This window comes from Pyxicephalus adspersus, chromosome 12 (assembly GCF_032062135.1).
Source record: "Pyxicephalus adspersus chromosome 12, UCB_Pads_2.0, whole genome shotgun sequence".
NCBI classification, from domain to species: domain Eukaryota; kingdom Metazoa; phylum Chordata; class Amphibia; order Anura; family Pyxicephalidae; genus Pyxicephalus; species Pyxicephalus adspersus.
The window spans coordinates 15,984,031-16,008,547 of NC_092869.1; the positions used below are offsets into that span (position 1 = coordinate 15,984,031).

General features: G+C 38.7%; 1 protein-coding gene across 5 annotated transcripts in view; it reads left to right on the forward strand.

The window, feature by feature from the left end:
• Positions 1–24,517, forward strand: part of LOC140342623 (cysteine-rich protein 2-like) — a 155,599-nt gene that overhangs the window by 23,965 nt on the left and 107,117 nt on the right. For all 5 annotated transcript variants that reach the window (XM_072428882.1, XM_072428883.1, XM_072428888.1 and 2 more), the window contains exon 2: positions 919–1,013. In XM_072428882.1, the coding sequence (XP_072284983.1) occupies positions 919–1,013 (95 nt within the window). The remainder of the gene's footprint in view (positions 1–918; positions 1,014–24,517) is intronic.

Sequence of the window (24,517 nt, forward strand, 5' to 3'; positions counted from 1 at the left end):
TTATTTTAATTGTTTGAGCAATAATCGGGGGGTGGCTTATTTGATGGGGATGCCTTATCATCGGGGAAACACAGTGGTAGAGCTCAATTACCTGTATTATACCAGGAATCTCCATGTTTAAAAATACTTCACTATGAATAATAATGGTAGAACTTTTCAAACCCTGTCTGATCTAAGTGAACCAGCTGTCACTAATTTACCTAGCCTAATGACCAAAACATTTGCCAAAATCTGCAAGATTGTTACCTTTCATAGGATCCGCAAGTCCAACAATTCTTATATTAATATGCCAGGTGAGGGACAAAGCCACCTTTGAAGGGCCTTATTAATTGATTATGGTTCTCATTTGCAGTGTTTTTCAACTGTCTTTAGGATCGAGCTAAGCAAGCCATGGAAAGGTCCCGTGTGTTCTTTTTGACTTTTATGTTAAAGACATTGGTAACATTTTGGTTTGTCATATTAGTTGTAGGCGGTAATGCTTATGGCTGGTTTTAGCATGTTGTTGATCATTTTTTTGTTTTGTTTTGAAGGATTGACTGGCCTTTTTCAACTCTTGCAGTCTTAATACTCTCTGCCAAAACTTTTGATTTATTTTAAATTACAAAATATTAACAGCCCATTTGCACTTCCACTATGCTGTGCATTGTGCATGTCACATGTGTTAACATGCATTGTATCACATTTAACATTGGCAGGTTAGGACGGTCTGTTCGTTTTAAATAGGCTGGCAGAAATTGACCAAAAAAGGGAAATGTAGAACTTTTTTCTGCTAACCACAACACACAGTAGTGTGGATTACTTTAACACACCTCAAATATATGTTTTGGCCATAAATAAAACTTTAAAATTTATGATTCAACTTTTCTGTGACTTTATTGTTACAAAACCCTTAAAATCCTTCTTTCTCTGTTCTTACAGCTGAGAAAGTAACATCATTGGGAAAAGATTGGCACAAGTTCTGTTTAAAGTGTGAGCATTGCAATAAGACTCTAACTTCTGGAGGGCATACTGAGGTAAGATTATATGTGTACTTAACTTTTTTAAATTGAGAATCTCTTGATTAAATTATTTGCATGTGTAAAAAATGTGCATGTGTAACTGGCAGACAAAACATTTAAAACAATTAACAGTGGATCAGCAACAACATTGTTTCATTCTACCAAAGAATGTGAGAATTAAGTTAGTTCAAGGAAAATTAGATTCAGAGCAGATATTGCAGTTATCTTACCATGTACTACAAACAATGCATCCATATGTTTTTTGTTAGAGATAGTGATGGGCCTTTTTATAATGAATTTACTGTGTGGCTCACACAGCAAATGTTTGCAGTACATTCATCTATTTGTATTTTACAGCATTTGGTTATCATTTTTAAAATAGAATTTACCTTCTTCACCTATCGTTCTCAAAAGGCATTCAGCCATCAGCATACAGCATTTAAATCCAATCAAGATTTGCTTTTCAGCATAAGGAGATACAAAAAAACGAAATTCACACATCACATATATTATAAAATAAGACTCACCAATTAGCTGCAGTGGTACACATAGGACAAATCTAGACACCCTGGACAAAGAATTTGTTATGTGTGTATATGAAAGAAAACTTTTCCCTTGGTATCACATTTTTTTTCATGAACTATAATACACTCCGGCGAGGGAACATTTTTTTTTTTTTAATTCACTGATTTTCATGTTTTTTGGGGCTCTGAATCCAAAAATAAAATATTTTTTTAATTTATATTTATTAATTTTTAAAAAAGGTTTTCCTACAAATTGCCATGTTCAACTTTATCTTTAGTTATTATTCTCTGATGGTTTGTTCTGTACTCTCACTAAGTATTTAGAACTTTTCAAACAAAATTACTGAATATTTTTTTTCTTTTTCAACAAGAAGGAGTCATGAGACTATTAAATAAGGAAAGGTCATGCAAATGCATGCAAAGTCTGTGTTCAAGAGCTAAATTTTTGGGATCTCATGGACATGGCTACTTGAGGTTTTTGCTCTGTGGAACATCACTCTGTGGAACAATGCTATTTTTGAGGTCCGACTTTTTTATTACCATAGGTAAAGATTGAAGGATATATAGAAGTTTGGGAAAAATAATCATTTTTATCAAACTAATCCTCCTTAGATAGGAGAGCATCAGTTTTGACCAGTTACGCAGTTGTTCACTAAGAGCTCTAAAAATATGTTCAATATTCTGGGAGTATAATTTGTGAGGATTTTTTAGTAATTTGTACTCCTAGGTACTGTATTTTCTCTTTACACCATATAAATGGGTAATCGCAATCCCCATACAGGCCTCACAAATTTTGTAAAATATAAAGTTTTAGATTTATCAAGATTAATCTTATAGCCAGATACAGAGCCATATTGCACAAATAAATTCAAGGCATCAGGCTGTGTCACGGGTTAGATATGTATAACAGCAGTTCATCTGCAAAAGCAGTGATCTTAAGAGTATATGAACCCACTAAAATACCTTTAAATTCAGGCAAATCTTCCAAAAGTCTAAGGAGAGGGTCCAAGGCCAAGTTAAAAAGAATTAGGGAGAGGGGGCAACATTGTCTAGTTCCTCTGGAGAGAATTATGGGTCTCGATAAGTCCCCATTATTATATAATTTGGAGGACGGATTGTGATATTTATATTAGATATAGGAGGAAACACGTCCAAAAGCTCTGTGAGATACTATCACGTTGAGCAAAGACCATTCTATTCTATCGAATGCTTTTTCTGCATCCAAATTTAACAGCATGGATTTGGAGTTATGTGACTTGGTAGACTGTACAGTAGCTGCAATAGCCGCCTGTATCCCAGTTGTTGAATGCTTATTTCGTACAAAACCCAGCTAATGTTTAGATAATATAGTGGGCAAAAACATCTGCAGCCTGTTTGCCATAAATTTAGCCAAAATCTTATAGTCACAGTTCAACAATTAAATTGGACTATATGAAGGAAGGGAGTCAGGATCTTTACTCGGTTTTGGAATTAAGGTAGAGTAGGCTTCATTAAAACCCAGGAAAGGAGTCTGATGAGATAATATTTTGTTGTAAACTTCTGCGAGCAAAGGGCTTACTTCAGGTGCTAAAATTGTAATATCCGCGGAAAACCCATCTGGGCCCCGCGTTTTATTGGAGACCAAGGTACCAACTGTGTGCAGAATTTCTGATTTAGTAACTGGGGCATTAAGCTGCTTCCTACAACTTGTGGATAGTTTCGATAAGTTAGTTAGTTAGTTTTATAGTAAACGTTGCATCAAATGGGGTTGGACTTGTATAAAGCTTTTGATAGTATCTTTCAAAGGCCTGTAAGATATCACTATGAGACGTTAAAAAACGATCAGAAAACTGATCTTTCGCTCTCAGTATATGCCGCTTCGGGCCTAACGGGTTAGCCAATCTAGACAACAGAGTACCTATTTTATTTCCCCACCTATAGAATTTGTGCTTAGTATAAAGAGCTTGCATTTTCACCCTGGTAGGTATATGCATATTTAATTGAAGAACCGCTTCTTGCTAGGACTTCTTAGCCTCTCTATCATTACACTGAAGAAATAGTTTATGTTTTCGTGCAACCTGAAATGTTTTTCTAAATGGCTGCTGCAGTTGGAGGGTCAGGGGGTCATGATCAGAAAGCGTAAAGTTGCCAATAGATATGTCCTGAATTCTTGGGAGTATGCCTTCTTTTGCTAAAAAAAACAATTCTGGAAAATGTGGAGTGGGCTTTCGAACAGGTGTAATCCCTCTCAGTTGGGTGGAAGAAACGCCATACATCTACTAAAGGAGTTTGCAAGAATAAACGTTTTAGTTCAGAAGTGGAAGGGTCAGGTCTAATATTGATTAGACTCCCGCTAAAATGAGATTAGGATAAAAATTTGTTAAAATTTTTTTGCGGAGGTCAGTGAAAAGATCGAAGAGTCGTTATTGGGAGCATATATAGAACAAAAAGTATGGGTGGTGACCGCAATCTCCACTACAAAAAGATATCTACTGGCAGGACTTAATTCAGTGGAAACTACTTTGTATGGTAGATCTTTGTTAAACAAAAGCGCCACTCTTTTTTGGTTTTATAAACAGTGTGAATCACTTTACCAATCCACGGGGCTCTGAGTAACAGGGCCTGGCCCTCCTTCCAATGGGTTTCTTGCAGAAACACTGCATCTGGAGACTGTTTTTTAAGATGCACTAAGACCCTTTTACGCTTTTGGGGACTGTTCAAACCAGCCACATTCCATGAAATTAGTTTTAAGGAAGATTGATCTTTCTCAAGTACTGAGGAAATACAATGTGTGGGGTTGTCATGGGGATTCAAAGTGGAAAGAATCAGACTCAATATAATACCAGAATAAAGACTGTAGCCATCCCAGCCACAGGTCTGCCAGAAATGTGCCAAAATTGTGGTGTAAAAACCCTGGGAAATCAGTTCCCAGAAAAAGTAATGCCCTGAATAGGAATCACCCATCTTCCAATAAAAAACACATTGCCTGTAAACCATAAATGACAGAACTAAAAGTAAAACCCTGAGTAAAACAGTATACATCCATCTCCAGGGATTTTTGGCAACAAATTAAGGTGTATTTTTCAAAAAAGTACAACATAAGTGACACATATTTCATTACATCAGTGTGAGAAAAGCAAACATGGTAAAATCACAGTTGGACTGTAAAGGTGTCCCTTGATAGGGATATGCCTTGCTTTCTAAGTATAGAATCGTCTGGCTAAGTGTTGCAACAAGGGTACATAAAGCTCACAAATCTCAATCCTGTTGTGTTTTGCCAGATGGCTTCATCAGGGGATGTGCAAGGAGAGTCAGAACATCTGTACAGTAAGGTATAAACAAGAATAATTATGACTATTGTAATGAATCATACATAATCATAACACAGGAGTGACAGGTCAGATCAAGATTATGTAACTCATGACTAAGCAGGTGTACCTGCTTCATGTTCCTGCATCATGTGTAAATCAATTTGTCTCATTACTTTATATTGATATGCTCAACATATGTATTTATCCATATATAGTAATCTACATATAAGCACAAAATCATATCAAGTTTGTTATGAAAGGAGACGATCTAGTATTCTTTTGCTATTTGTTGGTTGATTTTCTAATCACCTACTATATCAAATGTATTCCATAACAAAAAGCTTCATTTATCAGCCTTATATTATATAAATTGGTCATTATGAAAAAAGGAGAAAAATCAACCTATTTGTGAAGATGACACATATGTACAAAAAGGTGGTGTTTTCTTATGTGATCAGAAGGGGAATACGGTATGAATGGCACATGAGTGATCAGAAGGGGAACAATCTTTCAGAATCTTTCTTTTCTAGATTTTCCTCCTTTAAATTTGGGTGCGTCTTTTATTCCGGAGCGTCTTATACGGCGAAAAATACGATATGTAGAATTGCTAATCCTCTATTTTTTAATGAACTGAGTCAGAAATAGGTGATATAAATATTGTTTCCAAAATAATTATTGAAACCGATGGAAAGAATAGGGCTTACCTTGAGCAATTGCCACTGCGGAGGATAGCAAGGGCTATGCAGACCGCATGTATAGCCAGAAAATGGCTTCAGTTACAGCAGCAACACCTGCTGTTTTATGCCCAGGAATCAAATGGCATCTTTGAATATCACTGGCGTGTGACGTCATCAGGTCCGGATGTAAAGATACAATGAAGCACTTCCGCCCTCATTGTAATGCCCTTAACCCGCGATTGTACAGGCAGCTAAATTTGCTGCCTGGTATTCCACACATAAAATGTGGACTGATGGAGCAGGCTACGCCCGGTCGTTCAAGCCCGGTTTTTTGGTTGCTTGCAAGTTAAAAATCCATTTGTTCTCACATCTCATTAGTTTAATGTCAATGCCTAAAACTTGATCACCTTAGGGTTATAGTTATGATTTGTACCAATGTGGTAACTCAATGGTGTTATTGTTTTGCCCTTGGTTATTGAGTAGATGTGCTCATATATCCTTTTCTTGAGTTGTCTTTTTGTTTTGCCTATGTAGAATGATCCAGATTCGCATGTGATCAGGTATATTACAGATTCAGTTGTACAATCTATGTATGCATTAGGACGATGGACCTTTCCATTAGGAAGTGTAAAACATAGTGCTTCATTTACCCATTCGCATTGAGAACATTTACCACATTGGAATATTCAATTCGTGCAATATGCTTCTGATTGTTTCATCATGAAATGTACCAAGTGATCCTTCAAAGAAGGGGATTTTCTATAATTAATTTGTGGTTTGTCAGTAACAAATTTGCACAGTTGATGTTCTGCTGCAGATATTTGTGAATAATTCATGATTTTGATGTAATTTGGTCACTAAGGGAATGCCTTGTAATTTAGAGGCAGGTTGTTGTATATTTGTGTCTGATAGGAGTTCTGGGTGAAATGTCATCTCACCCTTCCCTTTCAGCTGCTTCTCTGTCCGAAACTCATCATTCTGCAGTATTTTCACAAGATCCTTGCTGACGGATCTTTGAATGGAGTCCCCCAGGACGGCCACATACTTGTTGTGGAGAAGTCTCCGGACGTCTATTGAGCTCAATAGTGGTGATCCAGGACCTCTCGGTTCCCATTAAACATACCAGTGTCTCCCATCTCATCCCCCCGACATATACAGAGGGACTGCTGTTCCACTTCCCAGTTCCGGGTTAACATACACAGAAATTCAGTCCGATAAAGTGCGGTACCGATGGATGAAGCAGAAGACGTGGCCTTCTAAATTCAATCACAAATTTCAGATTACACACTTGCAATACACACTTCGGGGTGTCATTAAAGATGCACTACACCCAGCTCTAGATGCCAGGTACTAATGCCTTCCACACTCCGTCTCAGGGCCTGCTGTCGAGTGAAAGCACATGAAAGGGAACGGTCTTGGCGGAATCAGCGGGGAAAGAAGACTAGTCTAGTCTTGTATCTAGAACTGGGTACTGGGCAGTGGTCAAGAGTAGGAAGTGTAGGCGGTGGGCCCTGAGAAGTGTGGATGACATCGTTAACTGGCATCTAGAGCTGGATACTGGGAGGAGGAGGCTGTAGGCCTTGAGACGGAGCAAGGACGGCATTAGTGGTTGAGGCCATCAACTATATGGACAGTGTAGAAGCCGTAGCTACTGGAGACATTGCTATCTAGGGGACTGCCTTGTCCTATCTGCTAGCTGTATCTTTGTAAAATGCGTCATGGACAGTATTGTTAACTGGCATCTACAGCTGGGTACTGGGCAGGCAGCAGCAGTAACAGCAGGAGGAAGAAGTGGTGGGATCTGAGACAAAGTGTGGATGGCATTAGTAACTGGCATCTAAATTAGGGTACTGGGCAGGCGGCAGCATCAGTAACAGCAGAAGGAGGAGGCGGTGGGCCCTGAGACGCAGTTTGGAAGGCATTAGGAACTGGTATCTAGAGTTGGGTACTGGGCAGGCAGCAGCAGTAACAGCATGAGGAGGAGGCATTTAGTCCTGAGATGTAGTGTGGATGACATTAGTAACTGGCATCCATATTTGGTTACTGGGCAGGCAGCAGCAGTAACAGCAGGAGGAGAAGGCAGCAGGCTCTGAGACCAAGTGAGGATGGCATTAGTATCTGGCATCTACAGTTGGGTACTGGGCAGGCGGCAGCATCAGTTACAGCAGGAGGAGGGGGCGGGGGGCCCTGAGAAGTGTGGATGGCATTGTTAACTGTCATCCAGAGCTGGGTACTGGGAGGAGGAGGCGGTGGGCCTTGAGACGGAGCAAGGACGGCATTAGTGGTTGAGGCCATCACCTATATGGACAGTGTAGTAGCTAGTGGAGACATTGCTGTGTAAAATGCGGCATGGACAGCGTTGTTAACTGGCATCTACAGCTGGGTACTGGGCAGGTAGCAGCAGTAACAGCAGGAGGAAGAGGTGGTGGGCTCTGAGACAAAGCGTGAACGGCATTAGTAACTGGCATCTTGAGTAGGGTACTGGGCAGGCGGCAGCATCAGTTACAGCATGAGGTGGAGGCGGTGGGCTCTGAGACGGAGTGTGGATGGCATTAGTATCTGGCATGTAGAGTTTGGTACTGGACAGGCTGCAGCATCAGTTACAGCAGGAGATGGAGGCGATGGGCCCCGAGAAGTGTGGATGGCATTGTTAACTGTCATCTAGAGCTGGGTACTAGAAGGAAGAGGCGGTGGGCCCTGGGACGTAGCAAGGACGGCATTAGTGGTTGAGGTCATCGCCTATATGGACAGTGTAGAAGCTGTAGCTAGTGGAGACATTGCTGTGTAGGGTACTGCCTTTTCCTATCTGCTAGCTGTAATTTTGTAAAATGCGGTATGGACAGCGTTGTTAACTGGCATCTACAGCTAGGTACTGGGCAGGTGGCAGCAGTAACAGCTGGAGAAAGAGATGGTGGGCTCTGAGACAAAGCGTGGACGCTATTAGTAACTAGCATCTAGAGTAGGGTACCGGGCAGGCGGCAGCATCAGTTAAAGCAGGAGAAGGAGGCAGTGGGCCCTGAGAAGTGTGGATGGCATTGTTAGGCAGCAGCTGTAACAGCATGGGGAGGAGGCATTTAGCACTGAGACGGAGTGTGGAGGACATTTAATAATTGACATCTAGAGGTGGGTACTAGGCGGGCGGCAGCATCAGTTACAGCAGGAGGAGGAGGCGGTGGGCTCTGAGATGGAGTGTGGACGGCATTAGCATCTGGCATCTAAATTAGGGTACTGGACAGGCAGCAGCATCAGTTACAGCAAGAGAAGGAGGCGGTGGGCTCTGAGACGGAGTGTGGACGAGGTTAGTATCTGGCATCTACAGTCGGGTACTGGGCAGGCGGCAGCATCAGTTACAGCAGGAGGAGGAGGCGATGGGCTCTGAGACGGAGCGTGGACGGCATTAGTATCTGGCTTCTAGAGTTTGGTAGTGGGCAGGTGGCAGCATTAGTTACAGCAGGAGAAGGAGGAGGCAGTGGGCTTTGAGACAGAGTGTGGACCGCCTTAGTATCTGGCATGTAGAGTTTTGTACTGGGAAGGCGGCAGCAGTACCAGTAGGAGTAGGAGGCAGTGGGCCCCGTGACAGGGCATGGACCGCATTAGAGGTTGAGGCCATCACCTCTATGGACAGTGTAGAAGCTGTAGCTAATTGAGACATGGATGGATGAACGAAAATCACACTTTCCATACCTACTATCTAGTGAAACCACATAAAAGGAAACGGGCTTGGTGGAATCCGCGGGGAAATACATACATTTTTTGTCATTTGTGGTTATTTACCAAGTGCTATCACAGTTAAATATCTGTTTTTGTTTCACATAAATACATACATTTTTATGGGTTTTAGGATACATACGAAGTGCTATCAGAATAAAATATCTGTATTTTTGGAGAGAAATATATAATTTTTTATGGCCTTTTGGATTGATACCAAGTGCTATCAGAATTAAATATCTGTATCGTTTGTAGAGAAATACATCAATTTTTATGGCTTTAGGGATATATAGCAAAGTGGGATCAGAACTAAATATCTGTATTTTTTTTATCTGGAGAGAAATTTTGGTCTTTTGGATAGATACCAAGTGCTATCAGAATTCAAAATGTTTTGGGAGAGAAATACAGAAATTTTTATGGCTTTGGAGATATATAGCAAAGTGGGATCAGAATGAAATATCTGTATTTTTTGGAGAGAAATACCGAATTTTTTATGGGTTTTAGGATAGATACCAAGTGATATCATAATAAAATATCTGTGTTTTTTATCCATAAATACAGATATTTTTAGGTTTGTTGTGATAGATTGCATGAAGTATCTTAAATTATACCTCTTGTAATCTATCACAAAAGCCAGAAAAACTTCTATATTTATCCATAAAAAATACAGATATTTCATTCTGATAGCACTTAGTATCTATCCAAAAACCCATAAAATTTCTTGATTTCTGTAAAAAAAATTACAGATATTTATTTCTAATCCCACTTGCTATCTAAATAGCCAGTAAGGGAGGAGCTCTAACGCAATCAGCTGTGCAATTGCTGCATTGAATAACTTTGTTTTGGGGGCTATTTGGACCATATTTCCTCTTGCACTCCAGCATCTGGGGGATGGAAGGTTGGATGCTGCTAATGCTAACCACAGAAAGATTGGACGATAGGGTAGAAGTTGTGGGGGATGGTAATGATGTCTGGTCTTGACTGCTAGCAATGAGACAAACAGCAGCCGATCTGTGTTGGAGCTCCTGCTCACCGCAGGTGGAGCCTAAAAAAGGTAATGCTCGGGTACATGCCCCACTCAAGTTGCTGGCAGCAGCACAGGTAACTTTGGTGGCAGAAGGAGGAAAGGCAGCGGAGGAAGATCTAGCAGTTTGAGCTTGCTTCTTGGGCTATCTATCTATCTAGCTAACAATGAAACACTCTACCTATCTGAGTACAGTAGATTTCAGGACTGCACCAATACAGTACAATCCAACAATCTATCTGACTAATAGTGTGAGTGTGACACAGTCTAACTACGTAAAGCACTTTTTTTACTTTGACAAAGCAAGCCAAGCAGCACAGAAGGGTTGTGATGCTAGCAAATCTCTGTCAGGAGTGGGAAATGCAGACACGCCCTGGCCTTATATAGGCCAATGGCTGCCTGTGTGGCATGCAGTGACAGACAGCCAATCGGCTGCCTGCCACAACAAACATGGAGGGGAGCATCCCTGCTGGTATTGGAGGGCCCTAGGCATTATGGGAAAGGTCCCTAGGCATTGTGGGAGGGTCGAATTCGGGGCTTCGAATCCAACAAAATTCGGGTCGGGTCGACCCAAATTCGAATGGTCATATTCGAGTCGAACATTAGAACGACCAGAATTCGAACAACAACACTACACATTGGTACAAAACATAACTATAACCCTAAGGTGATCAAGTTTTACGCATTTGAGCATGTGCCCGCCAACCCACGCGTTGGTGACCGTGACATTAAACTAATAAGATGTGAGACCAAATGGATTTTTAACTTGCAAGCAACCAAAAAACCAGGCTTCAAAGACATCATGAGTTTCAAACCCTTTTTGTCTAGTTAAATCTGATGTCCTTCCCTATATAGTTATATACTACTGTAACAACACTTCTTCTTATACCACCTTGGCACACTGACCTTTATAGGACATGTAGCCCACCTTAGATGAGTATGATCAACAATCTTTTTCTTGTCTCCCCCCCCCTCCATTATGGATATGTAAATATATCTCTTCTTTAATATATCTTCTATCTAACTTTTCCTCCTCTTTTACTTAAGAAGCATAAGTCACTTCTTATCTCGTAGTATCCAAGTTATTATCATTATATATATGATATGTACATATGCATATTATTAAGACCTATACCAAATGCAGGGGTTTCAAGAAACCCCCAATCCACTGATTATTCTGAACTGTTAACATTCATGCCAATTTGTTAATACAATACTTACAGTAAAACAATAATGTTACATTTCAAATTCATATTCTATATAACCTGATTTGAAGATATATGTTTAAATAACACTGGATAACATCTGTAAAAAAATTCTCAGCTAATATAATATTAACCGTTATTTCATCTATGAACCGAGTGTATGGACATAGATCACTTTAATGAGTGGATTGTTAATTTCTATACCTACATATGAAATGAACAGTGGTAATGACATTAGTAAATGCATCCATTACCCTATTTATTCATATAGATTGTTTTAATTGGTTTATTATGAACAATGAAGAAGTCTTGAGGTCTTACTACCCATCTAACAGACTCTTCCCATTAATCATTAAAAGTTCATAACCATCTCCCTGTCCCTGATGCTGCCTGTCCCCTCTCCTTCCAAACTGCCCCTCCCCACGATAATCAGGGGATACAATATTGTCCCAGCAACTATTTAAGTGCTGAAATAATAATCTTCCCTGCTCCATCAGTCCACACTTTATGTGTGGAATACCAGGCAGCTAATTTAGCTGTCTGTACAATCGCGGGTTAAGGGCATCACAGTGAGGTCGGAAGTGCTTCACTGTATCTTTACATCCGGACGTGATGGCGTCACACGCTAGTGATATTCAAAGATGCCATTTGATTCCTGGGCATAAAAAAGCAGGTGTTGCTGCTGTAACTGAAGCGATTTTCTGGCTATACATGCGGTCTGCATAGCCCTTGCTATCCTCCTTGCTCAAGGTAAGCCCTATCCTTTCCATCGGTTTCAATAATTATTTTGGAAACAATATTTATATCACCTAATTTCTGACTCCATAAATAAATAGAGCATTATCAATTCTACATAACTGCATACCACAGTCATAATGCACTTATCCTGAAAGCTGTTAATCCTCCCTCTCTTTTATTATTTCCTCATTAATATAATTATTATTTAATACATTCCTATTACATTTACTGCTTCTGATGAAAAAAATGTTATTATACCATGAACTCGTGTTTACTTACCACTAATCATGATAATACCCATAGGTATCACACTTGCTAGTGAATACCACTGTAACCACCTTGATGCAACTCATTTGGGCCACTCTATTTGGGATCCAGATACTGCAGCAACCAACACAACCCACCCCCCCCCCCCAACAAGAGAAAACGCCACCTTTTTGTACATATGTGTCATCTTCACAAATAGGTTGATTTTTCTCCTTTTTTCATAATGACCAATTTATATATCATATTGAAGCTTTTTGTTATGGAATACATTGGATATGGTAGGTGATTAGAAAATCTCCTTGTGAACCAACAAATAGCAAAAGAAAACTAGATCTTCCCCTTTCATAACAAACTTGACATGATTGTGTGCCTATATGTAGATATTGATAAATATATATGTTGTGCATATCAATATAAAGTAATGAGACATATTGAATATTACATGATGCAGGAACATGAAGCAGGTACACCTGCTTAGTCATGAGTTATCTAATTTTGATCTGACCTGTCATCCTTGTGTTATGATTATGTATGATTCATTACAATAATAATTATTCTTGTTTATACCTTACTATACAGATGTTCTGACTCTCCTTGCACATCACCCGATGAAGCCATCTGGCGAAATGCGTCGGGATTGAGATTTGTGAGGTTTATGTACCTTTGTTGCAACACTTAGTCAGACGATTCTTTACTTAGGGACGCCTTTACAGTCCAACTGTGATTTTATCATGTTTTCTTTTCTCACACTGATGTAATGAATTATGTCACTCATGTTGTACCTTTTTGAAAAATACACCCTAGTTTGTTCCCAAAAATCCCTGTGTCTTTTCTACTTGATTCATACAATAAAGAAAAACAAACTCCCATATCTATCTGACGTTTACAGACTGGAGAAAAACTTCTTTTTTGTGTAACCGGTGCAGAGTAGTCCTGGAACAGTAGAATCTTGTTGCCCTCCACATGAAATCACAAGCTTTCTTATAGGCTCCCAACAGATTCTTTGTCAGCATAATGAAGTACAGGACGTGGAGGTTGATTCATGCTGTGACGCTCAGGGCCTATCCTATAAGCCCTTTCAATGCTCCAGGTTGTAGCAGGTGGGAGATTTAGCGCTTTCATCAAAGGGACAATAATAAATTGAACTAAATCATGCCCTTTGTAGGTTTCTCGTATGCCAATAAAATGTAAGTTGGATCTTCTGGTGCGGTTCTCCAGATCCTCTAATTTGGTTTTCATTGATGTAAGTATGATGTCTTGGGCAGCAATTTTAGTATTGGATTGAAGAAGCTCATCCCCTAAATCACTGACCCTCTGTTCCAATTCAACTATGCATTGTGTATTAGAAGAGATACATGCTAGTGTTGATTCAATATATTTTTGTAAGCCATCAAATTTGTTATCAAAGTATGGCATTAGGACTTTGGATACCTATGAGGCAATTCCTGAGCAATCAGGTGTTGCAGGCATTGGATCTGCCCTGGAACCTTCCCCCTCTGTATGTTCCATGGGGAATAAAGGTTGTGACAAAAAAGGTGATGAGAGAGAAGGGGAGTCAGCTTTTGGGCAGGTTTAAGTTTCTGTTTATTGGTATGCTTACACATGGAAGAAGAATGTTGTCTCCCGACAAATTTGTCCATAGTGATATATTATGGAACAGAAAGTATTGCACACTTGAGACTTCAATATGAACTATACTCAGAGTCCTTAGAACAACTTTAGCCAGCAGTAAGTGTGATCTTCAGATTGCAAGACATTAGGAAAAAAAAAGAAATTTCCCATACAAATGATGCAAGTTTCCAGCGTGTCAATCATGCTAATTTAGGAACAGAATGCAGAACAGGCATAGGACAATACTTTAAATATTTGTATAAACCGTCTTATGGTATTTCTGTTAAGGTAATGTACAAAAAGATCAGTAAAAAATAGGAGGAAAAAAGGGTATTTGTCAAAATAAAGTATTGTATTAAATGATGAATCTCAAATTCATTGTGGTCATAAGAAACATAAACATAAGTTTAGGCCCAAAAGGGCACTATACAATAGTCATCTAGCATTGTACAGATTTATAATGTCACTCATATTCATATTAAATAGTAAGTAGATGTTTTTCGCGTAGACCGTTGTACCCGACCCGTTTCGCCCTACAGGTTTCCTCAGGGAAAGCGGTGCATCAGCAAAATGTTACACAGACAGTATAGTCTAAGTTTGTAAACATGTACACAAAGATAATAAAGTCATATAAACAATTTCTTCAAATAAACAAATGCATTATATTCAAGCAATAAACATTGAATTATGGAAACATGGTGGGTATTAGAATCATTTAAATCACATAGAGCTTAGTATTTATTGATAAATGCTTGAAGTGAAAAAATATAAAGATCTATGTAAAAAGTATTTTACTTAAAGGGTTAAATTAATTACACTTGCGTAGTGCCTTATTCAGGAAATTTCAAAATGAAAAGAAAAGAGAAGGAGATCCCTTAAGGTAGGGGGTCCTTAAGTAATAGGGAAGGTATATATTAAGATGTTACCTCCTAGCAATTGTAGTGGTTATCTACAATAAACAGGTCATGTCAAACAACAATAGGTCAATGAGTTGCAAGGAAAAAGCTTTTTGTATCCAAAAATCAAAAAGGGGTTTAACCTGGTGATGAGTAGCTAGTGAGGATTGATAGACTGAAAGCCAACCTAGGGAACTGCAGGCGCGGTCTCCCGTTGGATGCAGGTATTAGGCAGTGCAGCAGGGGAAACACTGGGAGGCCCAGGGACTTCCCCCAACGACACGTGCACCCTGTCGGCGTGGGATTCCCGTGAAAGTCAGCGTGGAGACGTCAGCACAGGTAGCGGAGCCCTAGGCGCCTCCCACCCGAGCCGCGTCAGAGGAGGGGGGCACCCTTAATGGAAAATGTTATATGAAGAATATTATTAGAAAAGAATGTGAAGTGTAAAAACTAAATTGGGGAGTTGGTAATAAATGGATGGGGAGGTAAAAGAGGAGAAGGGGGGGGGGGGGGGAATGAAAGAGGAGACTGGTGGTGAAAGGGTGTATGTACAGAGGGTCAAGAAAGTGATGTAAAGTATGTATAGAGGGTCAAGTGAGAATACCATAGTGAGAGTTAAGAATGGTAAAATGGTGACCTCTATTCGTTTTCATGTGGGTACGGAACACAATTTTACTATCCACTGTATTACTTTTGCAGCTTTGGAACAGATACCCCAGAATCCTAGAGGGGGTGATAATAAAAAAAAATTAATGTATATACTTGAGTATAAGTCGATCCGCATATTAGCCATATTTTTACCTTGGAAAACAGGAAAATTGATTGACTCAAGTATAAGCCGAGAGTGGGAAATGCTGCAGCTATTGGCAAGTTTCAATATTCAAAATAAGTACCAATAAAATTGCATAATACGGCCATTACAGCCATAATGCAGTAAACAAATACCATAGTTAGAATTTAGTGGTTAGGTGTCACGCACGGAGAGACAGGACCACTAGGGTCAAGGCGCAGAGAAGGGCCAAGGAGCAGAGTCTAAGCCATAACCAGCCTCTGATGGTGAAGATTTTGCTTTGCTGGTTACATCCAGGTTGCGATTCTTGAGCACACCAAGGTGGGCAAGCACTGTACATCACCAGACAGGAGGATAGTCAAGGAAAGCTGCAATCGAAACAGGCAATAGGGGTCAAGTCACACACCAGGCGTCAATAGCCAGGGATCCAGGAGACAGATAGCAATGACACAGGGGCCACTGCGGGCACAGGGAGCACTGGAGACACTGGAAACAGCAGGAGGCACAGGAGAAGCAGGCAGACAGGAACACAGGAACAGCACAGGGAAGTTGGCTGGAAACCAACAGACTGGACAACGAGGGGTTAACACAGAAGCTGGACACAGGAAACACTGGATTAAGCAGAAGGTGTACAGGAACTAGTTCACAGAACTAGGGAGCTCGGCACTAGTAACTTGTTGGACGAACACACAATGGAGTCTGTGAGCTAGCCAAATAGTCAGGGCTGGTTAAGAGGCTTTTTTCTGATTGGCCAGAGTCGATAAAGCTTGGAAACAGAGGCACGCCCAGCATCAGAACTTCACGCATGCGCAGGGGAGTGATGCCTGTGCTTTAGTGAGGAACAGGTAAGTGTGACATTAGGTAGGTATACTACTTACCATACCTAACCACTAAATTCTCTTTTACACCTCCCTGGCAGTATGATTCTATGTTTGGAAAAAGTGGCTGAAAGCAGTACAAAGCGTTACCGCACTTAGCCACTATAGCCCCCCTAGCGTTCTAATTCTGTCCGCATTTCCATGCATAAAGTGTTACATTTTTTTGCATTGAAATTTATTTTACATTTTAGGCTTATAATTATAGGCATAACATTGTCCAATATTGAATAATAATATGTCCAATATTTAATAAATGTAATAATAAACTTTAAATAAAAAAAACACAAAAATCTGTAAAAATGCCAAAAGTAGGGGGAAAATGGGGGTGCGTCTTATGGTCCGAATACCCTTCTGGACTTCCAAGGGTGGCCCCAGCAGGGGGCTGCAGTTCCATGTAGCCTGGTTTCCCCCCTCAGCATGGTCCCCTCCGTTCTGCAGCCTTCCCTGCCCGGATTACAAAAAACATAAAGCCATCCACCCCTACCTTATCCTATTGATCGCAGAGCCCTGCCTTCCCCCTCCCTGAGTTGAGCTGTGACAGCAGCTCATGTCTATAGGGATGCTGGGGATGTGTTTTTGTGTGAGATGGCTCCATGTAACTCCGGGGAAAGGGGGGGGAGGCAGAGAGAGCAGGAGGAGGGCAGTGTGAGGTGAGCAGTGCTCGTTAGCAGTTTTTTTCTTGTGCAGCATGTCATTCCCCTATGACAGCTGAGCTGTAGCTTTCCTGTCACGATAGTCTTGTAGTGCAAAATCTGTGCTATGTATAATGTGCTATGTGCTATGTGCTATGTGCAATGCGCACACTCTCTCTCATTAAATATTATTCTGCTATATTTTATTAAATATTTCTTTATACAATTTGGTTCAGAATATTTTTTTCTTGTTTTCCTCCTCTAAAACCTGGGTTTTAAAGATTTCTTTGTATTGGACTCAATACAGCTATTTTGTATTGAATCTAATACAAAATTATTTGAATTTCCCGCCACTCCTCCCGCCCTCACCGACATAACCGGAAAACCTCGTAGATCGCCTCCGCATTCGGTGGCTGAAAACAGAAGAAAGAGGATGTGTCTGGGGGAGCTGCCGTGACCATCAGGACGCTGGGTGACGACAACAGAACAAGGTAAGTGGGCTTTTCTCATGTTTTGTGTTTTTGAATATGGCGCCATAATTACGCCGGTGTACCCCGGCCGTCTTTCCGGCTTTTTAGGCGAGCCGAGGGTGACGTTTTCAGCACATTTTGGGTGCTGAAAAAGTCGGCCTATACTAGGGTATACGTATATGGTACTAATATCTAAGTGGATCTTTTTACTCAAAGCTAACCATTTTCCAGGCTTAAATATTGTATTCAGTTTCAAACCATTCCTCTAATGTATGGTAATCTTATTTATGTAATCATTTATGTAATCCTATTTATGTTTAAGCTTTTTCTTTATCTGTGTTACAATTGATATTTGGACTGCATCCATTTAGGTTTTTGTTGTGTAACCAGTATAATACTGTTTTCTATGATATGGGTTTACATGTAATGATACAACATCAGTATTTAACAAAACTCCCTACATAATGTAGAGATATATCTGTATTTATTGTTTCACACTCAGTCAGATTGATTATATGTTAATCATATTTTACTTTCTATTTACCTTTTATGAAATGACTGTAAACTTAAGTTTTGATTTCTTGCAACTTTATTATATATCACTTTAATAATTTATTGTATTTCTTTGTGAATTGTATCCTAAAAAATCTTTTCTGATCTTTCCCCATTATACTTTTTCTTGACCCCCTGAACATACACCCTTTCACAACCAGTCTCCCCTTTCATCCCCCATGTATCCTTTCACCCCTCCCCCTCCTTCTCCCCTTTTCCCTCCTTATCCATTCATTATTAACTCCCCAATTTAGTGTTTACACTTCACATCCTTTTCCATTGAGTATTCTTCGTTTAACATTTCCATTAAGGGTGCCCCCCTCACCTGACTTGCGGGGATTGGAGCACCCGCTTTTCAGCAGGTGCTTGCCTATGACGAATGAGTGCTGCTCCTGCGGTCCCACCCGCCTTCTCCCTGTATATTCCCATCTGCTTGGATGGACACACTGTGCCGTGACCTATTATTATTATTATTATTAAACAGGATTTATATAGCGCCAACATATTACGCAGCGCTGTACATTAAATAGGGATGGGAAACTATCTTTGATAGATCGTGGCATTGAGCTGGGCGATTGGGAGTGCATCCTTTTCCAGCCCTCTGACGACGCTCTGGTCACAAGCAATGCCTTCTACAGGCGCTATCCCAAAAAAAAGAACACAGGACTCGTTTTTAGAGTCTTTTACACAAATGATTCCCTCCCCGAAACAGATTAAAGGCTCAATTTCAGGTTATTTCTCCAATTCCCCCAACAAAATATAATTTAGAGATTATTAACCTATCATCCTACAAATTGAATTCAGTCGAAGAAGAAGTCCTAAGAATGAGACTTTTTGTCTATCTAGTCAACTAGATATATTTAAACTGGTAAAGACATTCACTTATTTGCCAGGAACCTCACTTTGAAAATGATGTACGACAATTCACCTAAACCTAATACTCCAATGGATATTTCTCAATTTAAGGATTTTAAAATTGATGACTTTAGGACTTTTAAAGTTCTACAAGACCTTTATGAAGGAAGCAATACACTCTTGGACCCACTAGACCCAACCCCCAAATCTAATCTCCCTTCAGATGTACCCACCGTATCTATGAAACGTAACAAATCCCCATTCTTTCATTTTTTATCCTACTATGCGCATGTGCAAACATTTGTTAATATTACTACAAAGGACATCCTTGAACTTGATTTCAATGCCTCACATCCTCTTTCTAATTTCTCCAAAACACAGAACCACTCATAGCACTCAAGCGTCTGCAAAACAATCACCACTTTACTATAAAACCACTACTATAAAACCAGCAGACAAAGGTGGTTATATCGTTGTTATGGACAATCAAAACTATGAAAAAATGTGTCTGAATATACTTCAAAACACTAATTGGTACAAAATGATTCACTCTACAAACATCAATAACTATTATGAGTAGTATTATTCATTATTTATAGATGCCCATCAGGTACCATAGACACCAAAACGAAAGAATTTCTATGGATTAAACACCTTTTACATTCCCCATAAAGTACATAAGAATCTCACTGACCCACCAGGCGGCCCGATTGTAGCAGGCATTGATTTCATATACTCTAATGCGAGCAATTTAGTTGACACATACCTCAGACCCTATGTCACCCACCTACCCTCATAGGGAGAGACACTATCCAGTTACTTCAAACCCTATACAATATGACAGTCCCTCCGGACACACTCCTAATTATTGTAGTTTTTGAGGCCCTCTACAGTAGTATACCTCACTCTAGAGGCCTACAGATTATAGCCTCTATTCTTAGCACCAGCGATCCATCCTTACATACCTATAATAATTTAATTTTGAAACTTCTGCACTACATCCCTACCCGGAACATTTTCACATTTAGAAAGAATATATACTTACAATCACAAGGTGTAGTGATGGGGACTAAATGTGCCCTACCATATGCCAATTTGTATCTTGGGCATTGTGAAAAACACCTTTACTCTAAACCTGAATTTAGTCCCTACCTTCAACATATTCACCTCTGGAGTCCTTTTATAGAACACATTCTCTTTATTGGGACTGGTCCTTCTCAGTTGTTGGAATCACTCCACAATAATGACTACAACCTCAAGTTTACCTTTAATTCACATCCTCATAAAATCTCCTTCCTTGACATATATGTTAATATCTCTCATGATCTACAAATCACTTCATCCCTTTACAGAAAAGAAACAGCTGGTAAAACTATCCTACATGCTCAAAGTGCCCATCCCAGATGCCTAATCATTAGCATACCATACAGCCAGATGTTAAGACTCCTCAGAAACTGTACATCAGATGCAGGTTTTTAAAACTGAAGCAAAAGCACTCATAAATAGACTTATATCTAGAGGTTACAGCAAAAAAAATCTACAAAGAAATTATCAGAAAGTACAACATCTCACTAGGAATGACCTTATCCTGAAAACATCTACTACACAAACTAACACCAGACTACCTATCATTACCCGCTTCAATCAGCATCATCACAACATCCATCAAATAATTGAGAAACAATGGAACATCCTTAACACTGACCCTAACATCAGGACTATCATTGGGGAAAAAACATCCATCAGCTATAGGAAATCAATCTCTCCACATGATTCCCTAGTTTCCAGACACTACATCCCCCATTCTCCAATCAGCGACCGACCAAACCCCCATGGTACATTCAAATGTGGCCACTGCAGTCAATGTGACTGGATACATGAAATCCAGGCATTACAACATTCTAACAGTTCTGTACACCAACTCAAATATCATGTTAACTGTATCACCAGGGATTATTTACCTCATTCTATGCCACTGTGGCCGGTTCTATGTGGGCAAAACAAAAAGACCCTTCAAAAAACGGATCTACGAACATATATACTTAATTAAGAATGGTAACCTCGTCACATGCTCCATCAACAATTTATTCTTTCACATTCACTTTCAGATCACCTCTCACATACAGACAGATACCACCACCTCTTTGACTCTGTCTTTATGAAAGAGAGTATAACCAGGAATATTGACAGCCCAGTCATGTGAAGAACAAAACCAGGATTCAGCAATACCAACTAAGTCATAATGCTCTTCATTCTTTAAGGCTTCCGACTCCCCTATTTTGTTGGGAGAATATGCGGGACATTCAAATAATTTTGTATTGGATTCAATACAATTTAGATTTTTAGATTTAATTATATTATATATGCCACTGTACAATTATATTACATAATTACATATTTAACTATTTTATTTTTTTAACAGATTTTTGTGTTTTTTTGTTTAAATTTTATTATTACATTTAATAAAAATTGGACATATTTTGGTGAGTTATGCCTAAGAATTATACAGTGAAGCCTACAATGTAAAATACATTTCCATGCAAAAAAAAGTAACACTTTTTGCATGGAAATTTGGACGGAATTAGAACGCTAGGGAGGGTAAAGAACTAGGTTTCAAGTTAAAGAAAAGACCTCCAAGGTTACATTCTCTGGAATATTGCCTGTCCCATGCACAACACAGGAAACGCAGCAGACGCTTCGCTAAACACGTTTGTTCCTGGTGTAAAAGGAAACCCTGGTTTGGGTTTGAGCATGTTTTTGACAAGTATAGTATATGTTAATTTACAACAAGATATTTAGCCTATTAATTATTTCATGGCCACATCCCCAAAATATGGAATATATAAAATTTTAGTGGGACTTTTATGTCCAGAATGAATTCATATTATCACACAGTTCTTTTATAGACTTTATTGCGTATAATTAAAAACACAACATTAAAACCTTTTATATTTAAAATACATGCAAACCAAGGATATTCCTGTAGGGGTTCCCCCTGAAAGGATGGGGTACACCCACAATACTTGTACACGTTTCACAAACTAATGCTGCTTCTTCAGGAAACAATACAGGTATATCTGGGATTAATTAAATTAAAAATTAAAACACACAATTCTATAGTCAGAAAAACATGATCATATATTATATTAGAACATATTTTTTATCAATACAAGTAATTTTTCACCGAGAGCAGACGGAGACAGCAATACTTCCCCATAAATATTTATTTGTTGCCATAGATCTAAATGTATGTAAAATATATATAGGTAAGCCATTAATATTTATATTGTTGGCAATAAAGAAAAGTGTCAATAAATTTTTCATAAGGTAAGGATGTGTATTTTTACCCCCAAACATAAGGCAAAACATTCCCATGGAACAAATATAAATGATTCCAGTTTCACAAAAAAGGGATAATGCTTCAATGATAATAACAAATAAGGATACGTACCGCTTTGGGCATATAATCCATACATCTTCATTAATGTTATCAAGCTAGCTGGTTTATCCCCTTTTTCTTTATAACTTTTAAAAAAAGTTTATAACTTTTTCTTATAGATGCAACATTAATCACTTTTTGAATAATAGTAATATTGATACTGTTATTATTTCTATGCATAAGTGCTTGCTGTAATACATCAGTATTTAACCATAAATTACTTAGTATTTACCCTCTCTTCATTTATTCCGAATGGGTCCACAGTTCAAACATTTTTTTCACATATTTGGATAGACCAAGTAGTGCCTATTAAGGAACTTAGGATATAATGAGCAAACGCTACCACGTGTCTCTCAGCACAGTATAATTATTAGAAAGGACTTACTTGTATCTACCATTCATTGTCTGAAAAGGGCTTCTTCAAGTAATCTTAGTCCATTATAATAAGGTACTCATATGCTGACCTGCAAATTCAATATTGGCGAATTTTTAGTAAATTACTAAAGTGTAATCAATCAAATATCATGCACACATACTAAGTATTTATTAACTTTGCATACTTCATTGCCGTAATGTTCTAAATAAATTAGCATAAAAAAATAGTATATGTTAAGCCAAAATGAGTTTAAGAATTTGTAGTGGGTTGATTTACATCGAAATAGTCGATTTAAAAGATATACAAGCTTCTTTATTCAAACCTTCTATATATTTGACTGCATAGATCTATATTGCATCTAATACAATTTGGGATATTTAGCTAAGCATTATATACTGTAATATTCATCTGTTTATCTAATCATATCATAATACTAATATACCTGTATGTATTACATAATGCAACGTGGAAACATTTTTTTTATTAATTCAGACCTAATTACTACAAGTGCCAAACACACGCTGACAGACTGCTACCCCTGAGGAAGCCAGATGGGGTGAAACCTGTCGGGTACAACAATCAACATGAATAAATGATTAGAGGTTTTAAATCTGTATGGCAAGTAATACATATGACTGGCTAGACGTTGCATGTCTAGTGCCCCCTAGGGCCAAAGTGATATTGTTTAAACCACAAGAAGCTATTGTGGTCTATCTTGACCTGTTATGTTCTGTATTACTATTACTTATTGAATACAATACAATATACTTTTTACTTTTTTAGTTCATCAATTCAGGGGCTAATGAAAGGTTTTATTAGCTTCCTTAACAGTACCTGCTATTTTTCTGTTATTTATTCCTTAGAAAAAGCTGTTGCTTTCTTCCCTAAGTGGAAGATAACCCTCCCCCCACTCTTTACTCCCCGCCCTTCCTTTGTAACATTTTCCCCTTTCTTTCACCCTATATCTGCTTTTATTTTTATACTTTAGTTGCCCTCCTTGCAGACTGGTTTGTTTTTCCATACCACCCCTCTACATCCTGTTCTTTCTAATAGAGCATTCTCTGATTGACATTTTTATCATCTCTTTGTCTTCCCTGTTCAATTCTATCTTTTGCCGACATCCTTCCCTCTTTAATTAAATTAAAAAATATGTCTTGTGAGCTATTACTTGTTGTCTTGTGGAAACTAAAATATATTATATGTTGTTGTATATATTGTATTTTTTTGTTTTCTTGTATCTTTGTTGTGACAACATTTCATATGCTAGTAATGTTACCAGAAACTCTTGCTCTAAACTGAATAACTATCCTATTAGTAACAATAGTTGCTGGGCAATTTCTCTACTGAACACAGGTCTAAGAAAAGTATAAACAGTTTCAGCATTATGTAGATATCTTCTATAAATATTTGTGTCTTGTATTTTAAATTCAAGCAAAAATTCCTAAATTGCATAGGTGCATAGGTTAGTTTTTTTTTTTTTATTTAAAAATACAGTACTATAAATAGGAAACATGATGTTTTATGTTCTTGGAGACAGATACAATATTAGGTTCTAATGATGAGGAGTTCAGCAACAGAATGTCATTA